This window comes from Lolium perenne, chromosome 4 (assembly GCF_019359855.2).
Source record: "Lolium perenne isolate Kyuss_39 chromosome 4, Kyuss_2.0, whole genome shotgun sequence".
Taxonomy (NCBI): Eukaryota; Viridiplantae; Streptophyta; class Magnoliopsida; order Poales; family Poaceae; genus Lolium; species Lolium perenne.
Window position 1 is genome coordinate 304,031,830 of NC_067247.2, and position 17,302 is coordinate 304,049,131.

Genomic DNA, 17,302 nt, shown 5'->3' on the forward strand with positions numbered 1-17,302 from the left:
ATGATCCAAGATCCCAAGCTCGATGATAGTGCAGACTCGACACACCCATCAGATATGTGTGCTCACGGCGTCGGGTCGCGAAGTAGAGGAAGAAGAGCAATCTGAGGCTTTCGACCCATTGGGTAACCCCTATGTCGATCCTGCAGATCTCATGAAAGGAACATGCAACAAATATGCTGGAGCCTAGCCAAGAGAGCAGGTGCAGCTTTCCCAAGCTGCATGGGATAGAGCCGTAGGGGCCATAAACTGTACCGAGCTGATGACAACGCAAGCAACGGCGGAGGAGCTAACAACATATCAATATAAACTCAGCCGCACAAGACGCAACTTGCACAAGATGCAAGAAAAGATAGATGCATGGAATGTTGCGGTGGATGCATCCAGTGAATGCAGATCTAACCTGAGTACGCAATCAGGGAACTCATCAAACAACCATAGAGAACCTCGAGGAAGAGCAAGGTCTCAGATGGCAGGCATACCCGAAGCTGAGCGAGGAGAACATCTGATCCAAGGTCTTGACATGTCCTTCATGTCGATAGATTCGAGAGTGCATATAACGCCCAAGATGCCAGAAGCAGCTTACATGGCAACATACGCGTATCTGATGGCAACCAGGCCACCTTAGGGCGACCCTCGAGCAACCTTGTATCAAACTGATATGGCAGGTATCGATGTTATGGGGCAGCAATAGTCGGTAGAGAAGTCATCCAACAACCCGCAAGATCTCCACGCCGTAATAGTCCAAGGCAAGGAGGGAATCATTGCTCAAGGTCACCACATCGGTAACATAGCCCGCGGCAGGCATCGGCAGCAACTCAAAATATCCAAAGAGAGGGTGATGCGAGGAACAACGCAGCTCGGGCACGAGTCGAGAGAGCACGGGGAGAGAGAAGTCATGAAGACAGAGGCCGAGAAAATCGCCAGACAGCAGATGATGGCGAAGAGGAATTATGCGGACTCCCTTGCTTTATCCGTAGGATTCGCAAGACTCGAGTACCTTCTAGTTTTAAACTACCCGACAGTTACAAAAAAAAATTGACGGATTCCAAGATCCAGAGGATTGGTTGGTCAATTATTTGGAAACAGTAAAATTAACTGGTGGCACAGGCTGGGATAAAGTCACAAGAAAATTCAGAGACCTACATTTCTTTAATCAAGCGCTTCTAGCCACACATGCCTGGAGACTCAGTGCTTTCCCCGATAGCTTTTGTGCACGGTTGCTACAAGCAAAATATTATCCAAACGGGAAGTAACTGACACTGCTTTCATTAGGAATCCATCACCTTGTTGGCAAGGCAGTATGTACGTATTGGATCTCATGATAAAAGGCATAGTCTGAAATATTGCAAATGGAAAGAAAGTAAGAATATGGAGAGATAATTAGATTCCAAGGGGAGATATGAAAGTTAATGCAAACTTGTCAAACTCAAGATTTTGAAGATTTGAAAAGCTTATCAACCAAGAGAATCGGTCTTGGAAGGAGGAGTTGATTAGGAATATTTTTATGTTGCACAATGGAGAGAAAAATCTTAAAATCCGCCTGCCAAGAACGGAAGAGGAGGATTTCATTTCGTGGACTCCAGAAAAACACTGAATGTTTACAGTTAAGAGTGCATATAACCTAGCACTCGATCTCAGATCAAACAACCCACCCAATTCGAGTGAAATATGTATGTAGGTAGAGGTTTATGGAACACTATATGGAGTGCAAATGTTTCACCGAAAGTTAAAATCTTCACTTGGAAACTAGCTACAAATAGCTTGGCGGTTCAGGAAAATAGAAGCAAAAGAATTCCCAATGTCTCGCCAATATGCTCTATATGTGGTATGGAGGAAGCAACAAGATATCATGCGACTATGTCCTGTACACATGCAAAGGCAGTAAAACAAGGCTTGTATCATATCTGGGAGTTTTCAAATGACTCTGAACCGTCTTTTACTAGGAACGAATGGGTCTTGGTCCTGCTTGACAAATTGTCCAAAGATACGAGATATAAGATGATGTTTATCTGGTGGAGAGCGTGGCACCACAAAAATAACATCATTTTTGGTGATGGTAAAGTTTCTATCCAAAAATAAATATTTTTTTGCAAAATTACTTAGCTAACTTGCAGAACCTGAAGAAAGGAGATATCAGAGTAGACAGAAAAGGAAAAGAAAAAATAGACAAGCTCCATTTAAAGGAGAGAAGACACAAAATATGGGATAATCGCAAAGGAAATTTTGGAAAAAACCGCCTCATGGCTGGATAAAATGCAACATTGATGCAATTAAGCTTCCTAAAAGAAGAAAATAATGGTGCTTGGGGTTTTTTTTGTGTGTGATCATATGGGTAATATCCTTCTCTCAGCTTGGGATGTCATTATTCATTGCCAATCTGCAGTTATGGGGGAGGCTATTGCTTGTCTTCAAGAATTGAAGCTGGGAATGACAAACTCTTCTTCAAATCTTCTTCAAATCTTATCATCGAAACATAATGCTCTTCAGTGCTACATGCTTTTAGAGAGGACAGTTGTGATTGATCCAAAGTGTGTTTTATTGCAAAGGGATTCAATAGGATGAAACCACCTGGTCGACAAGTTGTCGTTTCTGAAGTCAATATAATTGTAATAGTGTTCCCATGGTCTATGTCATTTTAGTCGTAATGTGTTTTGTGGTGGAGTTTTACAAGGTGTGGTGCCGATCTGCGTGTCGAAAGAGGCCTTGGAAGATTGTAATCAAAACATTATTTCCTAAGTAATAGGCAATACATATTAAAAAAAAAGGCCGCCCATGCACTGTAGTGGCCGAACATGTACACAAACTGCTGGATCTGGACATACAAGGTGTCTCCATGCCGGATCTAACCCGACAAGGCCCTCGCTCGGATTGTAGGAGGCCACGATGAGAGGAGCGCCGTCATCCGCTGGAGAGCGCTCAACCAACTCCGCCGAAAAGTTCTATTTGCGACGAGCTTTCGCTAAACTATGTAATGAGCCTTTCAGCTACACATTTTTTCGTCAAGCTCCAGATACCACTAGACATGTCTCAGAAAACAAACAAAATATAAAATCATGCTCTAGGGGTCCATGCTATGATGCAGACGCGCTCACGCCAGATAAACACGTTTAACATAACAATCTAGTTGGGATAATTTGGAATCCTTGTTAAAATAAGAAAACAATATATAAATCACATATCATCATATTTATATTTTATGAAAATTGAGAGGGACACATTTTATCCATTATATGGGTGATTTTTTACTAATTTCACCAAGCTTTAATAAACGGTTTTGCTGAAAATCAGTTGCCTGCGACTTAATAAATCTCAGTCGTTTCCTTCCCAGTTTGATCTGTAGCTTCGAGATTCCCCTTGGGTTACTCTTTTCCTAGTGGAGAGTTCTCTGGCCAGCAGTACTATACGGGATCGGAGGTTTGGGCTTTTATTTCTTTGCCAGCAGGCCAGCCGTTAGTTTCACACTTTCCATTCGTTCGAGACTTCATGTGATGTGAGCATTCCGGCCTTGCTCCCTGATTTTTTGTCTTCTCTAATGCAAGGTGTTCAAGCAGCTAAGAGTACAAAATTGTATCTCTATAGCTGGTCAATTTTTTAGTTCCATGTGTTCATATTGTATCCAAGTTTCACAAGAAAAAAGTCACACGCAAGCACACTTGCGCATTAAGTGATACACAATTGAAGTTGTGTTGTAACTGTGTTCTAATTGCACACGGGTTGCAATTGAGATTTGTAGTTGCAGTTGTGTTGTAACTATGTTCCAGTTGCAAATGAGTTACAATTGAGATTTGTATAGGAGTTGCAACTAGATTTTTTTTAGTTGCATAAGGGTTACAACTAAGATTTTTTTCCACTTGCATATGGATTGCGACAAAGATTTTCTCTAGTTGCACATGCAACGGATATTTTCTAATTGCACATGAGATGTAACTGAATTTTTTCCAGTTGCATATGGGCTGCAACTGAGATTTTCTAGTTGCACATTAGTTGCAACTGAGATATTCTCTTGTTGCACATGGGTTGCCATTGAGATTTTTCAGTTATACACACTGTTCTAAAAATCATCCGAGATGCCGATTTATCGATCAATTTATCGTGAATCGGGTGGTAACCGATAAGATTTTGGCATATCAGCCAGTTTATCGCTCCACCAATATTTCGGCCGATTTTCTATATGAGAGCCGATATTTCGCCCGATTTTCTCTCATGCCGATATTTTGGCTGATTGTGAGAGAAATTTCAATGATATTTGGTATGGCAGTCGATATTTTCATCCTATGGTTTTGTAGAATTATGCATTAGCTCAAATTTTCCATTATTATTGATTCAAATGCAAGGAATCAAGGTAATACTTATGTGCAATGCTTAAATATTACTTTTTGCATAGCATATTATAGAAAATTTAGTGTCGAAAATTAGGATTTACAAAAAATAAACCGATAAATGGCTGACCGATAAAATTGATTAATCAACCGATAAGCGATTAATCTTCATTTTAAGGCCAACCGATAAGTTAAGATTAACGACTTCTTGAACATTGGTTATACATGGGTTGTAACTAAGATTTTTTCACTTAAAATTCTCTAATTACACATAAGTTATAACTGAGATTTTTCTAGTTTAATACAACAATAACAGGAAGATGTAAAAAAATGTTATATCCATGCGCAACATTTCTCCTTTTTGCTTTTTAGATCCACGGAAACATCATAGACCCCACATGATTATTTACAAGTAAAGAAACGAGGACCTCTTGTTTGTCATCCTTACCATGGGGCTTGTGGGCTAGTTGTGGGCTAAGTCGAGATAGCCCATGACAAAGACTTCCGCACGTACCAGCTCAAGTCGAGGTGAACCAAACGGAACAGGAAAACGCACGCGGAAAAAAAGGAAAACGCACGCGTAAGTTAGCTTGGAAAAAAGGCAATAGGTACGCTGATCGGTCGGTCATGACGTCAGCCGACTGAGATTTAATAAATCTAAGTCCGCTTAATATCTAGGCTCGCCCTTTGATAAACATGCATGTTACGTTATGTGTTTCTGACGGGCTTACGGTATTCATGTCCAGATCTTTATTCGGCTACCGAAGCAGAAACTGATAAAAAGCGATCACTCGCTAGCAACGCTAGCGCTCCATGTCGTAGCAAAAGCAGTTGGACTGCAGAAACTCATCGTACGTGTTGTTTGAGGACATTGAGCCTCCTCCTTCCTTCTTTATTTTCTGCGTTTCCTTCTTGTCCTCGCTCTACTTGGCATCCTGCGCCGTCAGCTCAAACTCCTCCTTGCTCAGTCACCCTCCTAGTTTTCCTTCTTTATTTCCTTCATTTGCTTCTTGTCCCCGGACTTGGTACTTGTCGGAAATCTGCACTATCCGCTCGAAGTTCTCCTTGCTCACCCAACCCTCCTCTTTTTCCTTCTTAATTTTGTTTATTTGCTTCTTGTCCTCGGACTTATATTTCTTAGCATCCTGCACCATGCGCTCGATCTCCTCCTTGCTCAGCCCACCCTTGTCTGAAATGATGGTGATGCTGTTCTTGTTTCCAGTCGCCATGTCTTGCGCCGAGACCTTCAGGATGCAGTTGGCATCGATCTCGAATGTCACATTGATATCCGGAACGAGCCTGGGCGCTGGGGGGATGCCGTCGAGCGTGAACTTGCCGAGGAGGTTGTTGTCCTTGATCAACTCCCCTTCACCCTCGTATACATTGATGTCCGCAGATGTCTGGTTGTCATATTCGGTTGTGTAAAACCGCTCCTTCCTGGATGGGATGGTGGTAGTCCTGGGGATCACCACGCGCATGAAACCACCAACAACTTCTATCCCGAGGGAGAGTGGCGTGACGTCGACGAGGACCAAGTCCTGCACCTTCTGGTTGTAATCGCCGTTGAGGATGGCAGCCTGGACAGCAGCACCGTATGCGACAGCCTCATCAGGGTTGATGCTCTTGCACAGCTTCTTCCCGTTGAAGAAATCCACGAGAAGCTGCTGCACCTTGGGGATCCGGCTGGAGCCACCTACGAGCACAACGTCGTGGATTTGGGACTTGTCCATCTTGGCGTCGTTGAGGCATTTCTCGACATGTTCGATGCACTTGCGGAAAATGTCCATATTGAGCTCTTCGAAACGGGCACGGGTGATGCCCCCATAATAGTCGATGCCGTCCTGGAGCGAGTCCATCTCAAATTTTGTCTGCGCTGTTGAAGACAACATCCTCTTCGCCCTCTCGCACGCTGTCTTTAGCCGCATGAGCGCCCTAGTGTTGTTTCCGATGTCAATCTTGTGTTTCTTAAGGAAATCCTGCACGAAGTGTTCCACCATCCGATTGTTGAGATCCTCGCCTCCAAGGTGTGTGTCACCTGACGTGGCCTTGACCGTAAAAAACTCATTGTCGATATCTATAACAGATATATCCAAGGTACCGCCACCGAAATCGAATATTAGCACTGTCTTCACTTCACCAGTGTCCTGCATCCTTCCCAGACCATAGGCGATGGCCGCAGCTGAGGGTTCGTTGAGGATGCGCATGACATTGAGGCCAGCGATGGCGCCGGCATCGATGGTGGCCTGGCGCTGTGAGTCATTGAAGTAGACCGGGACAGTGATGACGGCATTCTTCACCTTCTTACCGAGGTAGGTCTCAGCCGTCTCACGCATCTTGAAGAGCACCATGGATGAGATCTCTTCGGCCGCGAAGTACTTCTCCTCGCCTCTGCACTGCACTACGATCCTTGGTCGGCCACCGGGGCCTGAAATCACTTTGAAAGGCCATAGCTTCATATCTCCTTGCACTGACACGTCGCTGAATCGCCGGCCAATCAGTCGCTTCACATCTGAAGAATTTCCATGTAGTTAGTTTCAGTAGTACATTTTACAAATCAAGAGGTATGTAGCAAACTTAGATTGAAAAGCGACATTCGAATTATGATTTTAAGAAACTGAAGATTTTAACAGTATAGAAAATTAGAAGCCTGAAAAAAAAAGATTCAATAATCTGTACAGCGAACTAAGCCTATGGCAACTGAAGAAGATAAGAGATGGCACAGAACTAAGGGTCTGAAAAATATTGATGACGCAACTACGATCTATACATGCACAACCTAAAAACGCTGTAACTCAAACAACACATAAACGAGTGAAGACTGGCGCTGAATGTAGTTCTTTAGCCGTCTAAAATAGACGACCCTGTTATAGTCAAAAAAGAAAAGGAAAAAACATGGTACGAAGTGACGCCAAAAGAAAAGTTCTCACCAAAGACGGTGTTGACAGGGTTCATGGCGGCCTCGTTCATGGCCGCATCGCCGATGAGCCGCCAGGCGCCAGTGAAGGCGACACAGGACGGAGTGGTGCGGTTGCCCTGGTCGTTGGCCATTATCTCGGCGCGGTCATGCCTTGGTTGCCAGACGGCCACGCACGAGTAGGTTGTCCCGAGGTCGATTCCGATCGCCTGCCCGTCGACCTTGGTGCCTGCCATCTCCGCTCGACGAGGCAGAAAAATGGAAGAGTCGTGAAGTAGAGGAACGGACTGGTTGTGAATGCCAGGGGTTGTATTTATATATGCATTAGGAAGACGAGAGGGTGTCGCCTCACAGTGGGAAAACATCAAAACATAGCACTGAGGGATCCGAAGAATTTATCTCGGGAGATACAAGAGCACGATGAGGTGAAATGAAGGGTTGTTTGGAGGATTTGAGTCATGTTGGAATGAAGGGAGTAGCACGAGTACCATGTAACGAAGGGTCACTTCAGAATTTTAAATTATATTCCTTTAGGACGTACGAAGGAATTATGCATATTTATTTAGCTAAGTTTACTGGGAAATCTACTTTAGCTCATATGTGTAGATCCACCTACTATTAAAACTCATATTTTACAATGTTTACAAATTCCGAAAAAGTACTGGAGTGTACACCCAAATATTTTATGTTCGCACACCAAGTTTCGTGGCCAATGTAAAATTGACAATTTCCGGTGTTCCAAACTAGCTTTTCACGAGACATTTTTTTGATTTTTTTTACATAGTAGACACAAAATGTTTTATCCTACCAAACTTTTGTGAGCTAACATAGAATGTCATGATGCACACTCAAAAGATTTTATTTGGAAATTCTTAAATATTTAAAAATGAATTTAAAATACATTTTTTTATAATATGTGCATCTAGACCTATGAGCCAAAACTCAATGTCCGTTTACTGGGACTTTGGCTCATAGGTGTAGATGCACCCACTATTCAAACTTATATTTTAATATGTTTAAAAATTCTGAAAAAAATACCGGAGTCTACATCCAAACATTCTATGTTGGCACACGAAGTTTCACGTAAAAATGTTAATTTTTGCGGCCAATGCAAAATAGACAATTTCCGGTGTTCCAAACTAGCTTTTCACGAGACATTTTTTTGTTGTCTTTTTTACATAGTACACAAAAAATGTTTTTTCTACTAAACTTTTGTGAGCTAACATAGAATGTCAGGATGCACACTCAAAATTTTATTTTTCAAAAAATTTAGACATTTTAAAATAAATTTAAAATGTATGTTTTATAATAGGTACATCTAGATCCATGAGCCAAAACACAATGTCCAGTTTACTTGTGTACTTCTGAAAATATATCCACTTCCAGTCTGGCACAAGATGACCAGCCTGTCACTGAACAGCTCTGTTTCAGATGAGCCTACGCATAGCTTAACACATAATCAGCAACTCTCAAGCAGACATTAGACAATGAAAACAAACATAATCCACAGGAGGGACATACATGGATATATGCACCCATGCCAGAAGCCCGCAGGTCAATAGTCAGTACTCAGTACTATGCATCCATTTTCGCTTGAGAACTGAACATCCATGGTTGAGGGAATAGCACTTCACACCACATGTTAGGCTAAAGTTGCCCAAAACCACAACTTCCGTTTTGTTTTGCAGAGAACACCACTTTTTCATGCAATTGTTGGCAGATAACACAATAGTATTAATTAGAGAGCAGGGCATTAACCAATTGGGGCCCACCTTCAAAGGCCAAGCCAAGCTTAATGTGACTGAACTAGTCTGTTGTAATTTATCAAGGAGTTAACCACAAACATGTAGCACAATAGTTTGTAGAAATCTAGAAAACGGTTTCATATTGGCCATCATCAACCTTCCATTGAGCGAAACATTGACATGATCCTCCAGCCGAAATTTTGACAGATCAGACCACCTGTCCCAGTGAAATGCCAGAAAAGACCACCTCTCAATGCAAATGCCAAAAGTACCGTGGTGGCACGCTGGCCAGGTGACGCGTGGCGCATGCCGCCACCGGATGTGGAGGCAAGCTCCTGCCACCACCGGGAACGGCGGCACATTTGGTTGGTGTCCTGATGTTAGACGCTCCGTCGGTGGGTGGGCCCTGCCGCCGCTGCCGAAGGCGGCACGTCGACGTGGCAGCGTGCCACCATGGGCTGTGGCGGCATGCATGGTCGCACTGACTTCGATTGAGTGAGGTGAGTGGCAAGAGGATAACGGTTGAGGCTCTTATCTGCGTAAAAGGGAATGATAGAACAGGACCTCCCCGTTGGGGTTTGCGGGAGATAAAAAATCATATAAATTGGCGGCAGCAGCTAGCCTTGGATTCAGTGCAGTCAGCCGCTGCCAGCATTGTAGCACAGCTGGTGGTGGCACCCTGCCATGTCAGCTTGCCGCCGCCGGCTACGGCAGCAGGGCCCACCACCCGACGATGCTGTTAATGACAGCACAGGCAGCCGAAGGTGTCGCCACGGCTGACGGCGGCAACCTCCATGTCTCACCTGGCCAGCGTGTCGCTACGGTACTTTTGGCATTTGCACTGGTCTTTTCTGGCATTTCACTAGGCAGGTGGTCTGTTCTGTCAAAATTTCCTCCAGCCTAAACAAGTATAAAAGCGAGTTATTGTTGTGATTAATTAAACTTTGGTTCAACCAAAATTCAACTAAAAATGAGGTCAATTCAACTCACTGGGTCGCCAGAGCCCTGGTGTGGGTGGCTACCCGTGTCGAGGGTTTCGTATCGACTGGAACGGGTGGGAGCACAGACAGGTCGGTCGCATTGAGTAGAGGCTGAGCGTGACTTAGAGGTGGGCCCCAATTTTTTAATGGCCTATTAGGCATCCTAATTAGTACTATTGTGTTCTCTGCAAAGAATTGCATGAAAAAGTGGTGATTTGTGCAAAAGAAAATTGAAGTTGTGGTTTTATGCAACTTTAGCCCCAACATGTGGTGTAAGGTGCTATTCCCTCTCCATGGTTAGAAAATCACCGCCATTGTAAGGCTGCAGGAGAAAATTAGAAGTGTACATTTTAGATAATAGGTATAGCATGCCCAGCTTTAAATTAATAAAGTCACAACCATAGTTCAGGTTCTTACAGCCACACCCATCCAAACATATTACAACCAAACCAACATCTGACAGCTAACAAGGCCATAGCAAACAATTAGAAATGTACTCTTTCAAAGACATCATGGACCACCGCTTATCTTCTTTACTATCTTTATTTTTGCTTCTTGTCCACGGACCTGTACTTCTTTGCATCTCGCACCATCCGCTCAATCTCCTCCTTCTTAGCCGCCCCTGCCCCTTTCCCTTTATTCGGCTCCGCTCATACATACATATACTAAAAGGACATCATAAATCACAGTCAAGCTTTAAACTACGCTAGTGGTGAATCCGCAACTCCCCGAGAACTATTTACCCTTACTGCAGTTTAAAGTACTTAACCATCACTCACTTTGCTCGCTTTCTATTTATTATTACTTTGTTCGCACAAACAACCAATCACTCTTCACATTTTTTCCGCTTTGGATCAAAGATAACTTGCAGGTACAAATAAATGAAGGTAACAAAAAGCATTAAAACCATAACCATTCAGCTCTCCATTTCGATAAAGAGCATATATTAATATCACAGAGATACCAATTACACCCGGCCTTTGCTACAATATCATGCCCTAGTGGCATAAAGGATGCACACAACCAAAAGAAAGAGAGAAGAATTACAAAAAAGAAAGTCCTGCTACATAGATCAAAAACTTGAAACAACAACACTGGCACCACCAAGACAACTCCAGAAGATCAGTTTCTCCATAAGCGACGACAACAAGAAGGAAACAGTGCACAAACGTTGTTGTTGCCCGATCATAGATCTTAGTTTTCACCCTGAAGAAAGTCCTCACTCTCAAAACAATGTCTTCAACAAGAACATTGACATGCACAACCAATTAAGGCCAGATCTTGGATTTTCACCCTATAAGATAGAACTCTGAACTTCTCCTATGCAGTTTCCCCCACATACAAGTCGTTGTTTGAAGTCCAAGAAGCACCAAGCAAATTCCACCTCACCACCAAGATCCAATCACCATTGCTCTTTGATACGTCTCAAACGTATCTATAATTTCTTATGTTCCATGCTTGTTTTATGACAATACCTACATGTTTTGTTCACACTTTATATCGTTTTGATGCGTTTTCCGGAACTAACTTATTGACGAGATGCCGAAGGGCCAGTTGCTGTTTTATGCTGTTTTTGGTTTCAGAAATCCTACAAAGGAAATATTCTCGGAATTGGACGAAATCAACGTCCAGTATCTTATAATTCCACGAAGCTTCCAGAACACCGGAGAGGGGCCAGAGGAGAGGCCCAGGGCCACCACACATGGTGGCGGCGCGGCCCAAGGGGGGGCGCGCCCCCTGTTGTCCGGCTGCCCCAGACCCCCTCCGACTCCGACTCTCCGCCTATAAAAGCCTTCCTGACCTAAAAACTTCGGAAGAATAAGCCACGGGACGAGAAAAGTTACGCAGCCGCCGCCATCGCGAAGCCAAGATTCGGGGGACAGAAGTCTCTGTTCCGGCACGCCGCCGGGACGGGGAAGTGCCCCCGGAAGGCATCTCCACCGCCATCTTCACCGCCATCGCTGTCTCCATGATGAGGAGGGAGTAGTTCTCCCCCGGGGCTGAGGGCTCTACCGTAGCTATGTGGTACATCTCTCTCTCCCATGTGATCTTTATGTGATCATGAGCTTTGTGATCTAGTTGAATATCATCTGTGTGCTACTCTAGTGATGTTATTAAAGTAGTCTATTCCTCCTTCATGATGTAATGTGGACAGTGTGTGCATCATGTAGTACTTGGTGTAGGTTATGATTGTGATCTCTTGTAGATTATGAAGTTAATTATTACTATGATAGTATTGATGAGATCTATTCCCCCTTTCATAGTTGATGTTGACAGGCGCATGCTATGTTAGTACTTGGTATAATTGCGTTGGTCTATCATGCACTCTAAGGTTATTTAAATATGAACATCGAATGTTGTGGAGCTTGTTAACTCCGGCATTGAGGTGCTCTTGTAGCCCTACACAATGAATGGTGTTTGTCATCCAACAAGAGAGTGTAGAGAAAGTAGTATTTGTTTATTCAGTTATGTGATCAATGTTGAGAGTGTCCACTAGTGAAAGTATGATCCCTAGGCCTTGTTTCCAAGCACTGAAACTCCCTTTATTTACTGTTCTGTTGCATGTTTACTCGCTGCCATCTTTATTTCAGATTGCTATTACCACTCATATTCATCCATATTACTTGTATTTCACTATCTCTTCGCCGAACTAGTGCACCTATACATCTGACAAGTGTATTAGGTGTGTTGGGGACACAAGAGACTTCTTGTATCGTGATTGCAGGGTTGCTTGAGAGGAATATCTTTGACCTCTTCCTCCCTGAGTTCGATAAACCTTGGGTGATTCACTTAAGGGAAACTTGCTGCTGTTCTACAAACCTCTGCTCTTGGAGGCCCAACACTGTCTACAGGAATAGAAGCGTGCGTAGACATCAAGCTATTTTCGGGCGCCGTTGCCGGGGAGGTAAGGTAAAAGGTATTCACATCCTCCGACTACTAAGCTATTTCCTAGCACTGTTGCCGTTGTGTGAGTGCTCGAAGGTATTTCCTTTAGATCCTGCAATTGCATCTTTTTGTTTCTTGTTTTCACTAGTTAGGCTTAATGGAAAACAACAACAAAATGAGAGATCTTTATGAACTTTATCTTGAATTAGCATGATGTGTTTGAAGAGAGAATTAAAAAACCCATGGAACTTTATATGCATGCTAATGGGAATGTTATTAGTATGAATGCTTTGAACACCATTGTTGCTAATGCTATGGAAAATTCTAAGCTTGGGGAAGCTGGTTTTGATGAGCATGATATCTTTAGTCCCCCAAGTTTTGAGGAGAAAATTTTCTTTGATGATACTTTGCCTCCCATTTATGATGATTATAATGAGAGTGGTCTTTTGGTGCCGCCTACTATGGAGAGTAAATTTTATTATGATTATACTATGCCTCCTACACTTGATGAGAATAATAATGATAGCTACTTTGTTGAATTTGCTCCCACTACAACTAATAAAATTGATTATGCTTATGTGGAGAGTGATGCGTGTGGTTGGCACGTCCGTTGTGAACCCCAAGAGGAAGGTGTGATGCGCACAGCGGCAAGTTTCCCTCAGTAAGAAACCAAGGTTTAATCGGACCAGTAGGAGTCAAGAAGCACGTTGAAGGTTGATGGCGGCGAGATGTAGTGCGGCGCAACACCAGGGATTCCGGCGCCAACGTGGAACCTGCACAACACAACCAAAGTACTTTGCCCCAACGAAACAGTGAGGTTGTCAATCTCACCGGCTTGCTGTAACAAAGGATTAACCGTATTGTGTGGAAGATGATTGTTTGCAGAAAACAGTAGAACAAGTATTGCAGTAGGTTGTATTTCAGTAAAGAGAATTGGACCGGGGTCCACAGTTCACTAGAGGTGTCTCTCCCATAAGACAAGCAGCATGTTGGGTGAACAAATTACAGTTGGGCAATTGACAAATAAAGAGAGCATGACCATGCACATACATATCATGATGAGTATAGTGAGATTTAATTGGGCATTACGACAAAGTACATAGACCGCCATCCAGCATGCATCTATGCCTAAAAAGTCCACCTTCAGGTTATCATCCGAACCCCCTCCAGTATTAAGTTGCAAAGCAACAGACAATTGCATTAAGTATGGTGCGTAATGTAATCAACAACTACATCCTTAGACATAGCATCAATGTTTTATCCCTAGTGGCAACAAGCACAACACAACCTTAGAACTTTCTCACATCGTCCTGTGGTGTCAATGCAGGCATGAACCCAGTATCGAGCATAAGTACTCCCTCTTGAAGTTACAAGCATCTACTTGGCCAGAGCATCTACTAGTAACGGAAAGCATGCAAGATCATAAACAACACATAAGTATAACTTTGATAATCAACATAACAAGTATTCTCTATTCATCGGATCCCAACAAACGCAACATATAGAATTACAGATAGATGATCTTGATCATGTTAGGCAGCTCACAAGATCCGACAATGATAGCACAATGGGGAGAAGACAACCATCTAGCTACTGCTATGGACCCATAGTCCAGGGGTAGACTACTCACACATCACACCGGAGGCGACCATGGCGGCGTAGAGTCCTCCGGGAGATGATTCCCCTCTCCGGCAGGGTGCCGGAGGCGATCTCCTGGATCCCCCGAGATGGGATCGGCGTTGGCGGCGTCTCTGGAAGGTTTTCCGTATCGTGGCTCTCGGTACTGGGGGTTTCGTCACGGAGGCTATTTGTAGGCGGAAGGGCAGGTCAAGAGGCGGCACGGGGGCCCCACACCACAGGGCCGCGCGGCCAAGGGGGGGCCGCGCCGCCCTAGGGTGTGGCCCCCTCGTGGCCCCTCTTCGTCTCTCCTTCGGACTTCTGGAAGCTTCGTGGAAAAATAGGCCCCTGGGCTTTGATTTCGTCCAATTCCGAGAATATTTCCTTACTAGGATTTCTGAAACCAAAAACAGCAGAAAAACAAAGAATCGGCACTTCGGCATCTTGTTAATAGGTTAGTTCCAGAAAATGCACGAATATGACATAAAGTGTGCATAAAACATGTAGATAACATCAATAATGTGGTATGGAACATAAGAAATTATCGATACGTCGGAGACGTATCAGAGAGTAATGATACTTTTATGCATGTGAATAAGAATGCTTTATGTGATACTTATATTGTTGAGTTTGTTCATGATGCCACTGAAAGTTATAATGAGAGAGGGAAACATGGTTATATGCATCTTAATAATATTAAGTTTCCCCTCTTTGTGTTGAGAATCTTAAAGTTACTCTTGTTTTATCTTCCTATGCTTGTTGCATTATGCTTACATAACTTGTTTATTTACAAGATTCCTTTTCATAGGAAGTGGGTTAGACTTAAAAGTGTTTCTAATTTGCTTCTTGATGCTCTCTTTTGCTTCAACTCTTATTTCTTGCACGAGCATCATTAAAATTACTGAGCCCATCTTAATGGCTATAAAGAAAGCACTTCTTGGGAATAACCCATGTTTTATTTTGCTACTGTTTTGTTGTGTCTTGAAAGTTGTTACTACTGTAGCAACCTCTCCTTATCTTTATTTTATTGCAATGTTGTGCCAAGTGAAGTCTCTAATAGAAGGTTGATACTAGATTTGGATTTCTACGCAGAAACAGATTTCTATCTGTCACGAATTTGGGCAGGTCTCTCTGTAGGTAACTCAGAAAAATCTGCCAATTTACGTGCGTGTTCCTCAGATATGTACGCAACTTTCATTAGTTTTGAGCTTTTTCATCTGAGCAAGTTAAGTGCCCCAGAAAAATTTGTCTTTACGGACTGTTCTGTTTTGACAGATTCTGCTTTTTATTTCGCATTGCCTGTTTTGCTATGCTTGATAGATTTCTTTGTTCCATTAACTTTCAGTAGCTTTGTGCAATGTCTAGAAGTGTTAGGAATGATTATGTCACCTCTGAATATATGAATTTTCGATTATGCACTAACCCTCTAATGAGTTTGTTTCGAGTTTGGTGTGGAGGAAGTTTTCAAGGGTCAAAAGAGGAGGATGATATACTATGATCAAGAAGAGTGAAAAGTCTAAGCTTGGGGATGCCCCCGTGGTTCATCCCTGCATATTTCAAGAAGACTCAAGCGTCTAAGCTTGGGGATGCCCAAGGCATCCCCTTCTTCATCGACAACTTATCAGGTCGCCTCTAGTGAAACTATATTTTTATTCAGTCACATCTTATGTACTTTACTTGGAGCGTCTGTGTGCTTTTATTTTCGTTTTGTTATTTTCATTCTCTGAATAAATTCATGCTTGTGTGGGAGAGAGACACGCTCCGCTTTTTCATATGAATACTGGTGTTCTTAGTTCTATCTTTAATGTTCATGGCGAAGGTGAAACCGCTTCGTTAATTGCTATATGGTTGGAAACAGGAAATGCTTCATGTAGTAATTGGTATATGGTATTGAATAATTTGATACTTGGCAATTGTTTTGAGCTCTCATATATCATGTTTAAGCTCTTGCATCATGTACTTTGCACCTATTAATGAAGAACTACATAGAGCTTGTTAAAATTTGGTTTGCATGATTGGTCTCTAGAGTCTAGATATTTTCTGGTTAAGGTGTTTGAACAACAAGGAGACGATGTAAAGTCTTATAATGCTTACAATATGTTCATATGTGAGTCTTGCTGCACCGTTTTATACTTGAGTTTGCTTCAAACAACCTTGCTAGCCTAGCCTTGTATTGAGAGGGATTCTTCTCGTGCATCCAAATCCTTGAGCCAAAAACTATGACATTTGTGTCCACCATACCTGCCTACCACATGGTATTTCTCTGCCATTCCAAAGTAAATTGCTTGAGTGCTACCTTTAAAATTTCATTCCTTGTCTTTGCAATATATAGCTCATGGGAAAATAGCTTAAAAACTATTGTGGTATTGAATATGTTGCTATGTATCTTATTTCTTATAAGTTGCTTGTTGAGCGATAACCATGTTTCTGGGGACGCCATCAACTATAACACCTTTGTTGAATATCATGTGAGTTGCTATGCATGTTCGTCTTGTCTGAAGTAAGGGCGATTTTCATGATCAAATGGTTTGAGTATGCATATTGTTAGAGAAGAACATTGGGCCGCTAACTAAAGCCATGAATCATGGTGGAAGTTTCAGTTTGGACACAAATCCTCAATCTCTTATGAGAATATTATTTGTTGTTGAATGCTTAAGCATTAAAAGAGGAGTCCATTATCTGTTGTCTATGTTGTCCCGGTATGGATGTCTAAGTTGAGAATAATCAAAAGCGAGAAATCCAATGCGAACTTTCTCCTTAGACCTTTGTACAGGCGGCATAGAGGTACCCCTTTGTGACACTTGGTTGAAACATATGCTATGCAATGATAATCCATGTTAA

At 42.7% G+C, this 17,302-nt stretch overlaps 1 protein-coding gene across 1 annotated transcript; it reads right to left on the reverse strand.

Annotated features, from left to right (window-relative positions):
* Positions 1–5,287: 5,287 nt before the first annotated feature.
* On the reverse strand, positions 5,288–7,469 carry LOC127347780 (heat shock cognate 70 kDa protein-like). Its single transcript, XM_051373935.2, has 2 exons — positions 7,247–7,469; positions 5,288–6,828 (listed from the first exon to the last, which is right to left on the reverse strand). The coding sequence occupies exons 1-2, from the start codon at positions 7,467–7,469 to the stop codon at positions 5,288–5,290; spliced, it is 1,764 nt and encodes a 587-aa protein (XP_051229895.2).
* Between the last annotated feature and the right edge of the window lie 9,833 nt (positions 7,470–17,302).

Bases quoted from the DNA above. Each gene is read 5' to 3' on its own strand.
- LOC127347780 (XM_051373935.2), bottom strand. From the start codon at position 7,469: ATGGCAGGCACCAAGGTCGACGGGCAGGCGATCGGAATCGACCTCGGG. The intron at 6,829-7,246 runs GTGAGAACTTTT...GAAATTCTTCAG, and splicing joins CCCTGTCAACACCGTCTTTG to ATGTGAAGCGACTGATTGGC.